Source organism: Microtus ochrogaster, chromosome 1, assembly GCF_000317375.1.
Source record: "Microtus ochrogaster isolate Prairie Vole_2 chromosome 1, MicOch1.0, whole genome shotgun sequence".
Taxonomy (NCBI): Eukaryota; Metazoa; Chordata; class Mammalia; order Rodentia; family Cricetidae; genus Microtus; species Microtus ochrogaster.
This window is the reverse complement of record NC_022009.1, coordinates 91,288,713-91,304,585: the sequence shown is the minus strand read 5'-3', so window position 1 is coordinate 91,304,585 and position 15,873 is coordinate 91,288,713. Positions and strand designations below refer to the sequence as shown.

Here is a 15,873-nt window from a genome sequence, read left to right as displayed (position 1 = left end):
GAGAGCAGGGAGGCACAAGACTCCTCAAGAGATAAAGAGCAATTGAGGCAAAAGCTAGATGCAACAAGGCTTATGTTTTTTCTCTTTGTTTTGTGTGTGCCAGTGCACACATTTGTGTCTGTGTGGAGGTCAGAGGACACCCTTGGGTCCCATTCCACAGACTCCACCCACCTTTTGTTCTTCACATAAGGTCTCTCACTGACCTGGACTGTGGCAAACAGTCTAAGCTGGATATTCAGCAAAACCAAAGAATCTACCTAGTTCTACCTTCCAGCGCTAGGATTACAAGCACACGCTACCACACTATCATGGGTTCTGGGGATAAGCTCAGGGTCTTATGCTTGCAACATAAGCCCCCTACTGAGTGAACTGTCTCCTCAGCCTTAGACTCAACCGTTTCAATTGGAGGAACATGCTCTGCTGTGTAAATGAACTATTCTTACATCCTAAGCCATAAGCATAGGGGACAAGCTCACTGGAAAATTAATGGCTACTGGATCATACTGAAAATAGAATAACAGCACCAAGTTGTCTGCGCTTTAAGGAAAGGGTAATCTAACAAGCCGAGTCCAGTACTTTACAAAGCTCTAACACTTCAAACAGAAGACTTCAAAATCTAGCCTGATTCATTGTGTTAACTTCAGGCATGGCATTTATTTAACTCTCCTGGTGTCAGTTATCTCCAGCTATGGATGTGAACAGGAACTATTGAAGCTGCTTCAGAAGTGATGAATGCTTACTTGACCATATCTTTCCTATTAATGTAAAAACCACGTGGCCTCTTATCAGAGGGATCTACTCAGTGTATGGTAACCATGGTAAACTGAGAAGAAATGAACATAACATTTGGCTCCTCCTCCCCACAATCAAGAGTTCATTAAACTTCTCCTTGAAGCCGAACCCGGCAGGTAACTAGTATGGCCAACGGGATATTAAGAAATGTGCTTTGGCAGAACCCCGAGGCCAGCCTTCTCCAATAGCATGCAGAAGATTATGGGTCTAAACTGTAGCCACAGCTATGTTATTTATGTAATGTTCGCTATGTGCCAGGAGCTGTATTGCACTATTTTAATACTCAGAGCACATCTATGCCATGTTAACATTTTTTTTTATTATTGGTAGTTGTGGTAGTGACTAAACCAAAGCACCAAAGAGGAAAAGCTTAGAAACATACTTCAGTTCAGTGAGAAAACCTGACTTTGCTCCCCCAGTGAAAAGAGCTTATTAACATACGAAACTGTTTACTTAGATCACAAGGAATGATGGGGGATTTTAATATTGTGTATTTCTATCAGAGGGAAATGCTGCTGGAGTATCTTTAGATGGGGGTTTTAAACTGAAGCCAATAAAATATCTAATAGTCTTGTGCTCTAAAATAAATAATTTGCCCAATGTCTAACTCTCAAACCATGGAATAAGAATAAAACTGTACCAAGTCTATAGGGATGCATAAATTCCTAAACAACCAGGCTGTGACTGATAGAATAAGTTGCTCTCTACCAACTGACAGCAAGGTTCCATTGCTGAAGACAACACCCACACAACTCATTGAACAGGAAAAGTCAAGGTGGTGCCTACACAGAGCCTTCAATCCTATGTCCAAGTTCCTTTGGTGTAGGAAGGTACTCTGCAGGCTACTAAAAGAGAAATGTAAGCACCAACCCAGCCACAAAACTTTTGATCTACAATCTATCCAGCCTGCAAAATATGCTGGGGCAATGGTAGCATAAAGTCAATGTCTGATTTGACATAAGGCCCACCTCCATGTGATGGAACCCATAGCCAACACTGCATGGGTAACCAAAACCAGACACTAGATAGACAGAAGACCTAGCATAAACCAAACACTACTTTTATAAAGTAACAATAAAATGAGTCCTAATGATATCCTGCTCTACTCATAGATCAGTGCCTCATTCAGTCATCATCAGAGAAGCATCCTCCTGCAACAGATGGGAATGAATATAGAGACCCACAGTGAGACAGTATGGAGAGAGAGAGCTTGAAACACTCAAGTCTAAATGGGATGTCTCTGTCAAGTCACAATTCTCAGAGCTTAGGGAACTCCTTAAAGAGGAGGTACAAAGAAAGAGTATAAGAGGCAGAGAGATGGAGGACAGCAGGAGAAAGAGGCCTGCTCAGTCACCTGAGCAAAGCTCATATGAACCCACAGAGACTGAAGCGGCAGGCACAGGACCAGCATGGGTCTACACCAGGTCCTCTGCATATATATATTTATAGCTTTCAGTTCGGTGCTTTTATGGAATTCCTGAATGTATGAACAAGTGGATCTCTCATTCTTGAGCCTTGCCTTGGGGCCCTTTCCCTTTTCTTAATTTAACTTGTCTCACTTTGATATGATGGTTTTGTTTTACCTTATTATGTTTTATTTTGCTATGTTTTATTGTTACCTCTTAGAAGCGTACTCTTTTCTAATAAGAGACAGAGAAAGAGTGGATGTGGATGGGAGAAGAAGTGGACAGAACTTGGAAAAGTAGAGGAAGGGAAAACTATATTCAGAATATGTTGTATAGGAAAAGAATCTATTTTTATCTATTTTTAATAAAGTGGAAAAATGCAAAATTTAAGCAGAGCTGACAAATAGAGAAGACAATGCCCCAACTAGAAGTCTCTCACCACCAAGAAAAACAGCCAGTGCCAGAAATGAGGTATATCTAGTTGAGTCATTGGACAAAAGGACCACATGGAAAGCCCCAAACAATTCATGCTAGCACCGAGGCTATTGGTTACTCTCTACTAAATGCTAGTAAGGGCCTATTGCTAAAGACAATGTTTATATATCTTACTGAACTCTGCAAAGTCAAGCCTGTGCCTAGAGTCTTCACCCATGCTGACAAGTGTTCATAACACTGAAATGCACCCTGCTACCAGAGAAGAAAGGTTACCACTAACTTAGCTACAGAACCTGCCATCTACCATGTTGACCTCCCTGTGTGACACACCTGAGCCAGAGTGGTACAAATTTTGTGGGAGTAACCAACCACTATCTGGATTTAAGCCCTACTTCAGGAGATGGAACCCTTGCCTGACATCAGTTGGGTAGCCAGGAACCTAAGACTAGATAGACCTAGGGGAAAACTAAATACTGCTGTCTGCTTAAAGAACATAGCAAATACAGTGACTCCTAACAACATTCTGCTACAGCCACAGATCAGTGTCCCGCTCAGCCATCATCAGAGAAGCTTCCTACTCCAGTGGATGAGACTAATATAGAGACCCACAATTGCACAATGCGCAGAGAGAGACCTTGGAACACTCAGCCCTAAATGCCTTCCCTCAGGGCTTGAGGAGTTGTGTGAAAGAATAGGTAGAAAGATCGTAAAAAACATCTAAGCTAATAGACAACATCAAGGAAAGAGTGTCTTCCAGTCACAGCTGACAGGGCCTTCCAGACATAAAACTGATGTATGTAGAAATTCACAGAGACTGGTAGCATTCCATGGCCTACACAGGTTCAAGCCAGATGAGGCCCCATTGCTGAGTAAGAGAGGTAGACATGGGCTTCCATCCTTAACCAAGAACTATCTCCAACTGAATTGCAAAGGAAAACTTAGTTTTCCCCAATGGAGTCTCACTGGATCTATAAACCACACTCAAGGACAGGCCCCTTGGCCAGCAGTAGATGATAGCACAAAATGGATTCAATGGCATTTTTGTAGGCATTTTTCTCATACTGCTTTGGCAATTTTTCATCTGCTGTTCTTTTGTTTATCTATTATGGTTTCTGACTTTATGTTTTTTATTGGGTGCATGCAGGTATATATTATGCTATCTCTTTGCTAATATTTTTATTTTATTGAATTCTTATTTTTAATAATAATAGTAATTTATTTTTATTGAATTATATTTTGTTTCCTTTTTATTTGCTTGCTTGTTCCCTAAAATGAGAGAAAGATGGTAAGGAGTCGGGCAGGTAGGGAGGTGGGGGTTCTGGGAGGCGTAGGGAGAGAGGAAACCATGATCAGAATATATTATATGAAAAAAAAAATTATCTCAACAGCAATGTCAACAAAGAAATGTAAAATTCAAACTTCTGAAATTTAAAGTCCCATTGCCCTTTGTGTGTTACTATCTTTTTGTTTTGTTTCCTATCCAAATATAGAAGGAAAATTTACATTTTCTTAAATAGCTGCAAATAGTCAAAGTTGTTTTTAAAGTGTTTGCTTGAAAACTTCAATAAAGTCTTCATACAGAACAGTATTCGGTGTACAAGTGAAGCTACCTAGCAAGCCAAACAGGAGACTGGCATTTTTTTAGTGTACAATTTTAATTAATGCATACTAAGTAGTTTAAGGGTTGCTTTTCTTTGTTTATATCAGAATAAAATTTTCATATAATATATTCTGATATGGTTTTCACTCCCTCCTCTCCTCCCAGATCCTTCCTACCTCCTCATTCTTCCGGTCCCATGCCTTCTTTATCTCTCTTCAGAAATCAAACAGGCAAAACCCAGAATTTCAAAAAATATAACAAAAATAAACAAAGAGAAAGCACAAGAAACACACACGAATGCCTTCCTGAGGCTGTGTGGAAGCTGCTCTCACGGCACCAAGAAACACACGTTTGAGCTAAGTTCAAAGATCAAATGGTGGTGATGTCACTGATGGAGAGGGTGAGAAAGCATGGTATATGTGATTGGGAATGGAGTCATTTTCTCACAGAAAAAAATTCATGTTTTCCACGGCCTTTATGAAGATGGGGTGTTGTATATTGCTTCCCAAGAGGGTCATTGTGCTATGGAGAAAAAGATACATATCTGTCTGCAAGAGACACAGAAATGTCACCACGCTCTACATAGAAAGCACTTTGCACATGAGTAGGTTTGATTCTCAGCCTAACTACATGAAAGGAGCTGTATTATTTACAGTTAGTGGTGTAGCATAGAGAAGACAAGCAATAGGCCCAGCACGTCCTAAAATATCTCAGCTAGGAGATGTCTGATCAGCCAAGACTGACCATTTGTATGGTTTTCTCTTCTCATAGGTCTCTCTTTCAGCCCTTGCGATGATGCCATTCATTCAGTCGTTTGACTGACGTCCACTGGAAATGAGATGCCTTGTATCTTAGACCCGCAGTTCAGCCAACAGCTCCAGGAGTACAAGTGAGTGACCTTTTCCACCCGTGGGAGCACAGCCATTGATCATTTTCTCCGCTTGGTTCTGGTTGTCAGGAAAAGTAGCTACCAATGTTTTTGTGAGCTGCAACTTGGATTTCACTCTGGTCCAGTTCTCTGCTCTGGTCAATTCTATTTGCACCTATGTGTTATTTTAGGGAGACCCCACCACACGCCAGGCTCTGCACTAGCAATCTATGATTGGCTATAGTGAGGGGCAGCACGTGGTTCCTATCGCCAACTGGAGAACTCTTTCCAGTCAGTAGGTTTTAAGTGAGAGGGGACCTTCATAAAGAGAAACACAAAAGATTCAAGTCATTAGGAAAACATGACGGGTGGTAGTGGTGCACACCTTTAGTCCCAGTACTTGGGAGGCAGAGGCAGACGGATCTTCATGAGTTCGAGGACAGCTTGGTCTACAAGAGCTAGTTTCAGAACAACTAGGGCTGTTACATAGAGAAACCCTGTCTTGAAAATCCAAAAATTAAAAAACAATAAAAAAAGGAGAAAAGAAAACAGCCAAAGCACTGCTGAAGAAATTACACGATGAAGAACTCACAGAGCCACAAACTTGAGAGCCTAGAAAAGATGAGGGGCAGAATAGGAGTCAGTGGAGTGTTGGCAGCACAGGGGTGGGGCGTGAAGCTATAAAAGTCACATATTTACTGTGAGGAACTTTCCTGAACCCTGGATCTGAACAGTCCTGATCATGGACTCAAAACTTGAAGTTTCTATATACCAATTTTCTCATCTGCACACTTGTGAATACCATTACAGAGTTAAGAGAAAGAACTGCTTGGAGGTCCACAAATGAAAGGCACCATCAAACACAAATCATCGTGGGAAATGTTTTTAAAAATGAGTTGGTTTTCTTTTTTAGTTTGGAGGTGTTAGACTCAAGGGATGACTGCATGCTCGCACCCCCCTCTCTGTCACTCTGCCTCCCTCTCTTTTTGTTATAAGCTATTTCTACCATGTGCGCACGTACACGTGGCAAGCTCCAAATATAAGCCATGCACTCAACACGGAAGAATGTGTGCAGAGATCCGGCCATGCACAAGCCACCAAAGGTGGTGTCTGTTACTAGTGATGAGGGCGGATGCTGATATGTGCATGGGGTGGTGGGCAGCTCAGCTTTCTTTGTAGAGAAACGTCCCATGTTGGTGCTGCAGTGCGAGCCCAAAGTCACATCATGGGACACATTCTCAAAGGGAAAGCACACAATGGAGACAAAGAGGGATTTATCCATCTTTTCACTTTTGAAAGTTTTCAAGATGTACTTTATTGAACTATTCTGCCTACTAAAGACATCTACCTCAACTACCCTATAAAGGAGGTTCCCAGGAATCTCTATTGCAGGGGAGCCTTAGAAGGGGATTTCTAGGTTTGCAGGTGGTTCCATATACGGGAGTGCCCTTCTGAGTTCCTTTTCTTTTCTAACCAAGACCTTCTCCTACTGTGACTCTCAGAACTGTCATTTTATCGAGGGGCATTTCCTGTTCACCCAGCTAGTTTTCTCTTGAATTCTCCCTCGATATTTTATATGTTTCTTCAAAGTGAGTTGGCCCTTTGACTGGAGTTACTGCTGAAGTGTTGAGTCTTGTGAAGGTGGAGGAATATTAAGATTTTGGAAGGTTGTGTCCCTGTCAGTCACTCAGTACAGACACCGAATACAGCAATTCATTCTTTCTCACATGAGTGGGTGGTCTTGGTGCTCAATTTCTGGAATGCGGCCCTGCTATCTTTCTAGGATCCCACTGTGGTGCTTAACTTTGGAAAGAGGGATATTTTCATATACAATGAGACTAGCAATCCAGCAACTCAGGTGATGGACCTAGGGCTGAGCACAAGACAGTCACACATATTGACTAACTTGAGCACAACATGTTAGCTCATGGGACAGGTTACTGTCCCACATACAAGTACAAAATTCCAGTGCAAAGTCTGAAATGCTGAAGTTCTCACCAAGACTAACTAAACTCAAGTTCATTGATGTCACTTGTGTCATGAACTTCACATTACATACCTAAGCCTCAAGCCAAGCTTGAGACATCTATACACCCACCTAAGGGAGGAAACTCCTGAGTCTGAATGAAATGCCCTGCTACCTTTCCACCTCCTATTCTACATGATAGGCATTGGAAATGGGTACACCCAAAGCCCTGGATTCAAATTCCCCCTCTGCCATTTATTATCTGTTGAGTTTGGGTAACTGACTTAAGTTTTACAGTTTCAATTCCTTATATGTCAAATGAATGTAGTAACGATATCCTCTGGAGAACTTCCCTTTGAGGAATCAACCTTCCCTATTGTACTTTCAAAGCCAGGTATCCAGCCCAGGTTTTACTGAGAAGAACCAGAGGCCGAGAGCCTTGACCCAAGAGGCTGTACATATTCACTCTGGCTTTTTGCTCATTTAATGAGGAAATTAGAGCAGAAAGTAGACAGAGTCGAGAGAAAGACCTCCCATTGTACCATATGGCTTTCTGGACCTAGTTGAGTTTTGTGTGTGTGTGTGTGTTTAATGTATACAAGCTAGTAAATTAACTTTTCAGCTTCCTTTAGTGTGAACGAGGATAGTACCACAACTCAAAATGCCTTAGTTAATGCAACCATGATTGGTCAGTATAAAGATGAAAGCTTATAAATTGTTATTATGTCATTACTTCTTAGATTTAATTTAGGCTGTCACAATAAGGGGATTAATCTACACCAATAATAGCCTTCACTTTAGATGGGGAACATTTACAATCAAGGAACCCAGCCTCATCACACTGGTGGCCAGAGAAAAAGTATCTACAAAATCCCAGGGAAGGAAAGCCCATCATCATCTTTGGTAATGTGGCGTCTTTCTCTCTTTTGAAAAGAGTTGTTTCTATTCTTGTTGATGACAAGCACGCATGTGTGTCTACATGTGGGTAGAGTATGTGAGTAGCAGGAGCCCACCCGGAACTGATGTTCTAGGCAGCTGTGCGTTGCCCACAGTGTGAACACAGGAACACACTCGGGCGCTCTGGAAGAGCACTCTCTACTCCTAACTGCTGAGCTGTCGCTCCCGCCCCAGTGTGTCTCTTAAGGAGCTCCTTAAAGGGGAGAGACAGAGAGGATTCTACAGCAGGCCTGGGAATCTGCATGCATGGTGGCCACCACAGAGCTACTGAGGGGCCACTCACGCTGGCTGCTCAGATGGGACTAGGTCCTCCCAGCTCTTTCACGGAAAATTGGAGATTCAGATGAAGCGGTGAAGGAATTCTCACAATGGGAAAATTTTCATAATGATTTAGGCAACCTAAAAGGACTCTGAAGACCAAGACAGAGTGTAAGCAGCAATTCTTAAGCCAATTTGGCAAATTTTGAGGCGTTTAAGTGCTAAAACTGGAAGAGTGTGGGCTCTGCATTTGGTCTACTCTGGGACTCTTTTCTAAAAGTGGAAGCTTTATAGAATAAAATCAAAAATTTGAAAATTAATTTCAGGCTTGTGTCCTCATCAATTTCATTGCAATAAACTGCAGTCACTTCGCAGAAGGTCACAGAACACAATCAACAAAGATGATCTTCGCGAACTCATCCCAGCTTTGATCAGAACAGTCATAATGAACACAATTTAAACAATTGTTGAGGAGCGTTTGCACTGGACTCCATAACACACAGAAGACAGCGTGGCGAAATGGAATCAATTGCCTCTTAAAGCGAATACCAGAGTTTCCCAGAGGAAGAGCTGTCGTTGTCTGTGACGGGCAGGGACATGATGCGAGGCTCACTGGATCCTGCCTCAGACAGCAGGGCAATAATGAACCCATTTCCTGCTGTACAGCACATCTGCCTTTGTTGAGGGTCAGTGGTTAAATAAGAGTCAATGCTGTGACTAAATCACAGAAACGCAGCCAGCTCTTCTGAAAATGGGTTCTCCAGGAGAACCGAGCTCATATACCATGAAACGCCTGTGGTATGAAATGGGCTGGCACCCCAACACATGCAGAATGGCAGTCTCTGTCTAGCAGCAAATAATTTTTCAAAGGGCTTACTTGCCAACAGAAACCCAGCTGAAAAAAGCTTACTGATATTCCATGGCCTGAAAGTGCATATGCCAGGCTATATAACTGAATGACAATTTTCTTTTATTGTAAGCAAGGTGGCCCAGCAGCACTAATCGTGGTTCCTGGAATAATTTAAAACCTCCCCAGGAAAGGCAAGAGCTAGGAGAGTGGTGGTCATTGTCCCCAAGTCCCACTTTCACATCAGTAAGTAACTTTATGCGTTCCCGTCCATGATGTCAGTGAAACTCAGCGGCCACACAACAGAACCTAATCCACAGTGTGGTCACCTCGGTCTCATGACAGCCATTGGTCACTGAGACACAACGAGCATCTTAGTGTGCAGAAAAGTGACTCAATCAATTGACAACAGCAGGTCCGCTAAACAAAATCTAACTCATTTTGTAGTGGGGCTTTGTAAAAGGCTTATGTATATATTATAAGCTTATATTTATTTATAAATATATAGCCTCTATTATTAGAGGCTTACTATACCAGATTTTGATTTTTGTGTCATATCCTGCTAATTCACTATTCCAATATGCACTCCTTCACTTCTACCTTCTAGGAGCTATATTTTCTTTCTTTTCTGGTGATTTCTTGTAGGTTTACACTGTATTTAGATTTTATACAGACTACACATCTTCCCTCCTATTTCTTCTGGATCCCTTTAGGACCTTTATGTTTTCCTTCGTTTAAAAAATAATGAAGTTAATTTATTGAAAATTTTATACAACACATTTTGATTATATTTTCCCCAATTTCTCTTTTAACTCCTCCCATATTCCCTCCCCCATCCCTACCCCTACTTCTGTGTCCTCTTTGTAATTTGTGCTGTCCGGGTACCCCTGGATGTGGAGCCATCCTCCAGATGTGCAGCTGACCTATTAGGAGCCACATTCCGCAAGGAAACTCCCTCTCCCTTCCTCCAGAAGCCACAACTGTCCATCCTCAGTCCGGGGTAAGGCCCAGTGGGCCCCATTCCACAGAACCTGTATTTTCAACTAGACACATCGCTAGGCATTCAAGAAGAATGCCACCTCATTTTTTACTGATGGATAAAGTCCATGGAGTCTCTCACAGGCAGGGAGGCTGTGAGTTAAAGTGACAGACCAGAAGGATAAACCACCCTGTGTGGGCACACTGCTGTCCAACACCCCACACTATTGTCTTCCTTTCTCTCCCAGCTGCTTTGATAAAAGCAATTATGGGAGGTGGCTTTAGTTGAGGTCATTGTTTAATGGTTCAGCCCAAGGCAGGAAAGTAAAGGAGGCAGGAGTGTGGAGCAGCTGGTCACATGATGCCCAGAATCAGGGCCAGAAAGTCATGAATTCACGCTGCTGCGCAGTTCTCTTTATTTCATAGTCCAGAGTCCCAGCCAGGGGAATGGTGCCACCCAGAGTGGGCAGATCTTCTCATCTCAACTAACAAATCAAGACAATCCCCACAGGCATGCTCAGAGGCCTGTCTCTCCAGAGATTCTAGATTGTTATCAGATTTACAATTAACACTAGCCACCATAATTGTCAGCCTCTTGACTCTTTTCAACATGATGAAAAAGAAGACACCTTTGACCATGCTTAATCCTCTGTTTCAAGTGGCAGAGCATACCGCTAATTGAAATAATCCATGTGCATTTCTTAGTCAACGCCAGGTGATGTAATCAACAATTGAGGTCAAATATTTGAATTAGTTCGCAACACCTAAACTGAGTGTACCAATAACAGTAAAAAAAAACACAACACCACACATCCAGTAGTAAACATTTTAGGGTGTCGCTCCACTGGTAATAAATACAAGAACAAGATTTTCCTATTATTAATCATTATAATTAATTATTATACTATAATATATATAATTAATTATTATACTGTAAAGTATAATTTAGAGGGCAAAGTAGATCAATAATGAAGAAGGAATAAACAAACAATTGATACTATGTGTGATATTTACAGATTGTGATAGGTTTTCTGGAGAGCCTTACAACACTCATAATTACCAGAGTTAACAGACTCCTGTGACATTACAGGTAACATGCAGACAAAATGTGTACCCTTTCTCTCTCTCTCTAAAATATGTTTCTTGGTTATTGATATCTCTGTGTGACTCATTCACTGATGACTGCTTATATTCAGTATTTTACTTCTGACCAAATGGAGACTTTGGTCTTTTAGCTTTTATGTACAACATAAAAAGAGAGACATCATAGAAGAGTTCCCAGGACAAGAGAATATTATTAACATGTTTTTGATGTTCAATGAATCCTTTAAAATCTGACTTCCATTCTACAATCTTGAAAAGTTATTAAAATATTTTAAATTAGACCAAGCAAAAAAATGGAAAGCAATAGATTGTGATTAGTGCAAAGACTAAAGGGCTATCAGATCTCTTTGATCATCCACGCACAAGTTTGGGTTAGAATTGCTCTCTAATAAATAGGAATGTGTGGGTGATTACTTGGTCAAAAATATTTTATTTCAGAAAATGTTCATTTTTAAATGTAGTATGAGAATTTTACAACTCTCCAAGATCTTCCCTTTAGGCAAACAGTAAAGCCCCATCTCTTCTTTGTAATCTCAGTGGTATACTTCTAACACTTTGGAATCCTTGCTTCTCCTTCAAGTGCAAATGTCCGTGGTTATGTTTATGTAAATTATTGGCACACAGCATTTGTCTAACCGCCTGAGGCAGTGCGTAGTACTGAATTTAGTCGGAGTGATTTATTCTTGGCCTGCTCAGTTGGCTATTGCAGTTCTTATTTCTTCACATGAATCACAAATGCGAAAGGTTCTGAAATATTTAGAAAGATCGCTTTTCTGGCAAATATTTTTTCCTGTCACTCACATCTTTGCTACAACTGTATAGCTAATGAGATGACGTGATTAAAAAAAAAAATGCCTTACCCCTGTGACGTCCATAACCTTAATGGCTGCAAGCTGTCCTGTTTTGACATGGCGACCCTGAAAGAAGAAAGAAAACATAATTTCAAAAGATTGAGCTGTGATGAGTGTGTTAGTTTTCTGTTCCAACCGTGTAAAGATTAATGCCTGGATCAATGTTATAACATGCTAAAACCAGACCGACGAAAACAGATAGTCAGCAGAAACGCTTTGAAGATCGAATTCTAGTTACTAATTATTTCTTTAAAACACTGCCTATTATGTCCTATTATGAATGGAAATGTTGGACAATTCAGTTTTCTTTCTATGAAAAGTACTCAATAAGGGCTTTGTGAGTGGCAGATTCACGCAGAAGTAGAGACCAGCCTGGATGGAAGGGACAAGTAAATCTCAGAATTTAAGAAACTTAAGAGACTTTTTTTTTCAGTTCTTAAAACATTTTGCATTTTGGGCTGGGAATAGGGCTTAGTGGTAGAGTACTAGTCCGGCATGCACAAGGCTTTAGGGCCAATCAACATGACTGAAAACAACAACAACATCAACTGGCTGTGACTGCCACTGCCAGCTGGGTGTGGTCAATGTGTAGAGCCAACACCCAGCGATGGGGAAGGGAAACAGCTGGGTGTGGTCAATGTGTAGAGCCAACACCCAGCGATGGGGAAAGGGAAATAGGAATTATGACTTTCAACTCATCATCCCCAAGAGCATCTGAAAATTTAGCTTCCACAGTGACAGAGGGGAACAGTACTACTGGGACTAGACACCAAGGCTGGGGACTCCTAACTTCCAAGTTAGAACAGCCAAGCTCACAGGAAGCCACAACAGCTACAGCGCTGTGGTGATGAGTCCCAGAGAGCTGTCAGCATCACGGAGGTCTGAAGAATATTGTCATGCTGTGCTGTCTTCAGAAAGAGACCCACAGCTAGCTTCAAAGACGGTTAACCACATCTAAAACAAGTTTCTCCTCTGAAGAACTGAAAGTCAGAAGAGCACCTATAGACCGACACAGGGCGTTGATTTGATATTATCCAACCAATCTATGTTACAATTCTCTGAATGAGGCAAAGCAGTCCTTCAGGTGGCCAACAGCGCTCCCCAAGAGCTGACCTCCCTTGTGCAAAGCACCTTGATAGAGTCCCACCGGCTCTGACCTTGTGGCCCAACTGTTTGCAGTTCTCCAAACACTATTATTTTTAGCCTCTGGAATAGTCCGTCTTCTAGGTCTTTGCCTTCCTGATCCTGCGATGCATCTACTTGTTTCTAGATTTAATTAAAGTTATCGCTCCTCTCCCTGTCAGTCAATCCTCACCCCTGTGCTACCACGGAGCAGGAAGTTTCATCCTTGCTTGGTGCACGTTTTATCAGCGTTCTCCCTGTGGTCTCGACTTCCTTTCTCTCCTCTCTGCCATCATATGCAGCACCAACCCTGAAACCAACCCTAATGGTCCTCTGCTCAGGATGTTGATCATCTAAGTCTAGACACTCTCTGAATCCCTTTCTCCCAACGTGGTACGTCTTTCTACATAGAAACACTATGCAAGAGATCTTTAGCTCCTTCAGAAGCACGGACTCTTCTTGGAGTGAATAATTTGGTACAGGGGACCGCAACATCTAATTAAAGAGCAGCAGCTGGGGTAGAATAAAGCCACTCTTCAGAGGATGGAGGGGAGAACCATCTCTGAGAAATTTCCCACAGAAGGCCCTGGCAAGGTCTTGGTTTGAAATCAATAAAATAACCCCTACTTTAAAAAGGAAGGGTTTATGGTAGAGCTGACACATGATCCGACCGATGCCACGTTGGGATGGCAGGTTGGGCTTACACGAGTCTGCAAACGGAACAATGAACAGCAGGCCTCAGGCTTCCTCACACTGGAGCAGGGAGGCTGCTGAGCTGTCAAACCCTGATGGTCAGGAAGGAGCACAAGGACCAGGGAGGACCCTGCTCAGCGTGAGCTGCCTTTGACATCGCTGGAGAGTGTCAAAGCTGGTTAGCATCCAGATTAAGGCAGACCTTCAGGCAATGGTTCTGAGTTAGCTGACTTCAAGGTCATTAAATGTCTGAGGTACAGTTGGGATTGAGGCACTTTTCAAGGAAACCGCATCATAAAATCGAGAGTAAATTGATAAAAACATCACCACAATGCACACAAACAATCCTATTCTTTTAGGGATAAGGCTCAGGTCTCACAGTCAGAGAGACCCCTATATCAGGACATATTATCCTCTATCCCATTTCTGCCACCCAGAACGTGGGTTACAAATCTTACTGTTGAAATTCAAAAATGATTTTTGTTTGGTTTCCTTAAACATTGTGTGTATGTATACATATGGTGTGTACATGTGTCTGAGTGTGTGTATGTATGTATGGATGGATCCAGGCATCTATGTGTATATGTTGGTGTCTATATATGTGTGTATGTATGTGTGTGCATGTATGTGTGTATATGTATGAGTGTGTGTATGTGTGGCATGGTGTGTCTGTATATGTGTTCATGTGTGTATGTATATGTGTGCATGCATGCGTGTATGTGTATGTGTATGGGTGTGTGTTTGTGTGTGTGTGTGTGTGTGTGTGTGTGTGACCCATCTCAGTCAGGCACTGGTCCTCACCTTCTCTCCCTTGTTTGAAACAAGGTCTCTCTCTTCTTTGGTCATTTCTTCATATGCCAAGCTAGTGGGCCCTTGGGCTTGCGGTGGTCTCCTGTCTTTACTTTCCATCTCACTGTGAGGGCGCTGGCTTTATAGTCATTTTGATTAAAACTCAGGTCTTGTTGTGAGGCAGACCTTGCTCCTGAAGTCATCTCCCCTTGCTTTCTTTCTGAGACAGTTTTGGGTAGCTCGGGCTGGACTTGAATTCATTATATAGCCAAGGATGCCCTTGAACTCACAATCCTCCTGCCCCTATATCACAAATGCTATATGCTTGAATTACAAGATTTTTTTAAGAAAAATCATATTTCACATAAGTTAAACACTGATCTGTTCATCTCTGCTTCACATAGATCTTGTTTTTTAACTTTCTAAAAATCTGAAGCCAGGATAGCAGGCGGATCTCACTACCACTGGGGAATAGTGATGTGAAATTTCCACATTCCTACCAAAAACTTTAATATTTCTTGCTGCTCTTAAGAGTAATTAAAAATACAAATATAGACATCATTTGAATTTGAATCTAATTTGTAAGTCCAATGAAAAACAGAAAATTAAATTTCTATGAAAGGAAAACAATCTTCTAAATGGAGACAAAGAGTTAGTCTGAAACAACGGAGACATTTCTGAATAAAAGTATAAACTATTTTTTTTCTTCTGAGATATTTCACAGTAACAAAAGGTAACGAATCGACTAAAATCTAGAAAAAAAAAACACACAACTAAAATCCTACTGCTAAAGAATATGGTGTAGAAAAACTCTGCCCAAGAATGGATGAGGAAGGGCTTCAGAAAGCCAGGAGCCTATGGCATTAACAAAATGATCTGAGTTCGAATGCAGACACTGGATCCCAGGCACCCACAAAGGAAACCAGGTACAGCTGCGCATTGGATCCAGGCACCCACAGAGGAAACCAGGCACAGCCGGGCATAAGTCTAAGCCTGTCACTGGGTTTAGAGGACGGCAAAGACAGGTGGGTGCCTGCAGTTGTTGGGCAGCCAGACAAATGGAATAAATGAACTCCACGCTGAGGGAAAGACCCCCTGTCACAAACCATGAAGAGCTATGGAGGGTGATATGCAACAATGACCTCGGGCTTTCACAGGCACACACACAGACTCCCTCTCCCTCTCCCTCTCCCTCTCCCCCCCCCTC

At 42.0% G+C, this 15,873-nt stretch overlaps 1 protein-coding gene across 6 annotated transcripts in view; it reads right to left on the bottom strand.

The window, feature by feature from the left end:
• The window catches only part of Tnik (TRAF2 and NCK interacting kinase), a 417,009-nt gene that overhangs the window by 162,231 nt on the left and 238,905 nt on the right, over positions 1 to 15,873 (bottom strand). For all 6 annotated transcript variants that reach the window (XM_026782809.1, XM_026782806.1, XM_013347814.2 and 3 more), the window contains exon 3: positions 12,072 to 12,128. In XM_026782809.1, coding sequence (XP_026638610.1) covers positions 12,072 to 12,128 — 57 coding nt within the window. The remainder of the gene's footprint in view (positions 1 to 12,071; positions 12,129 to 15,873) is intronic.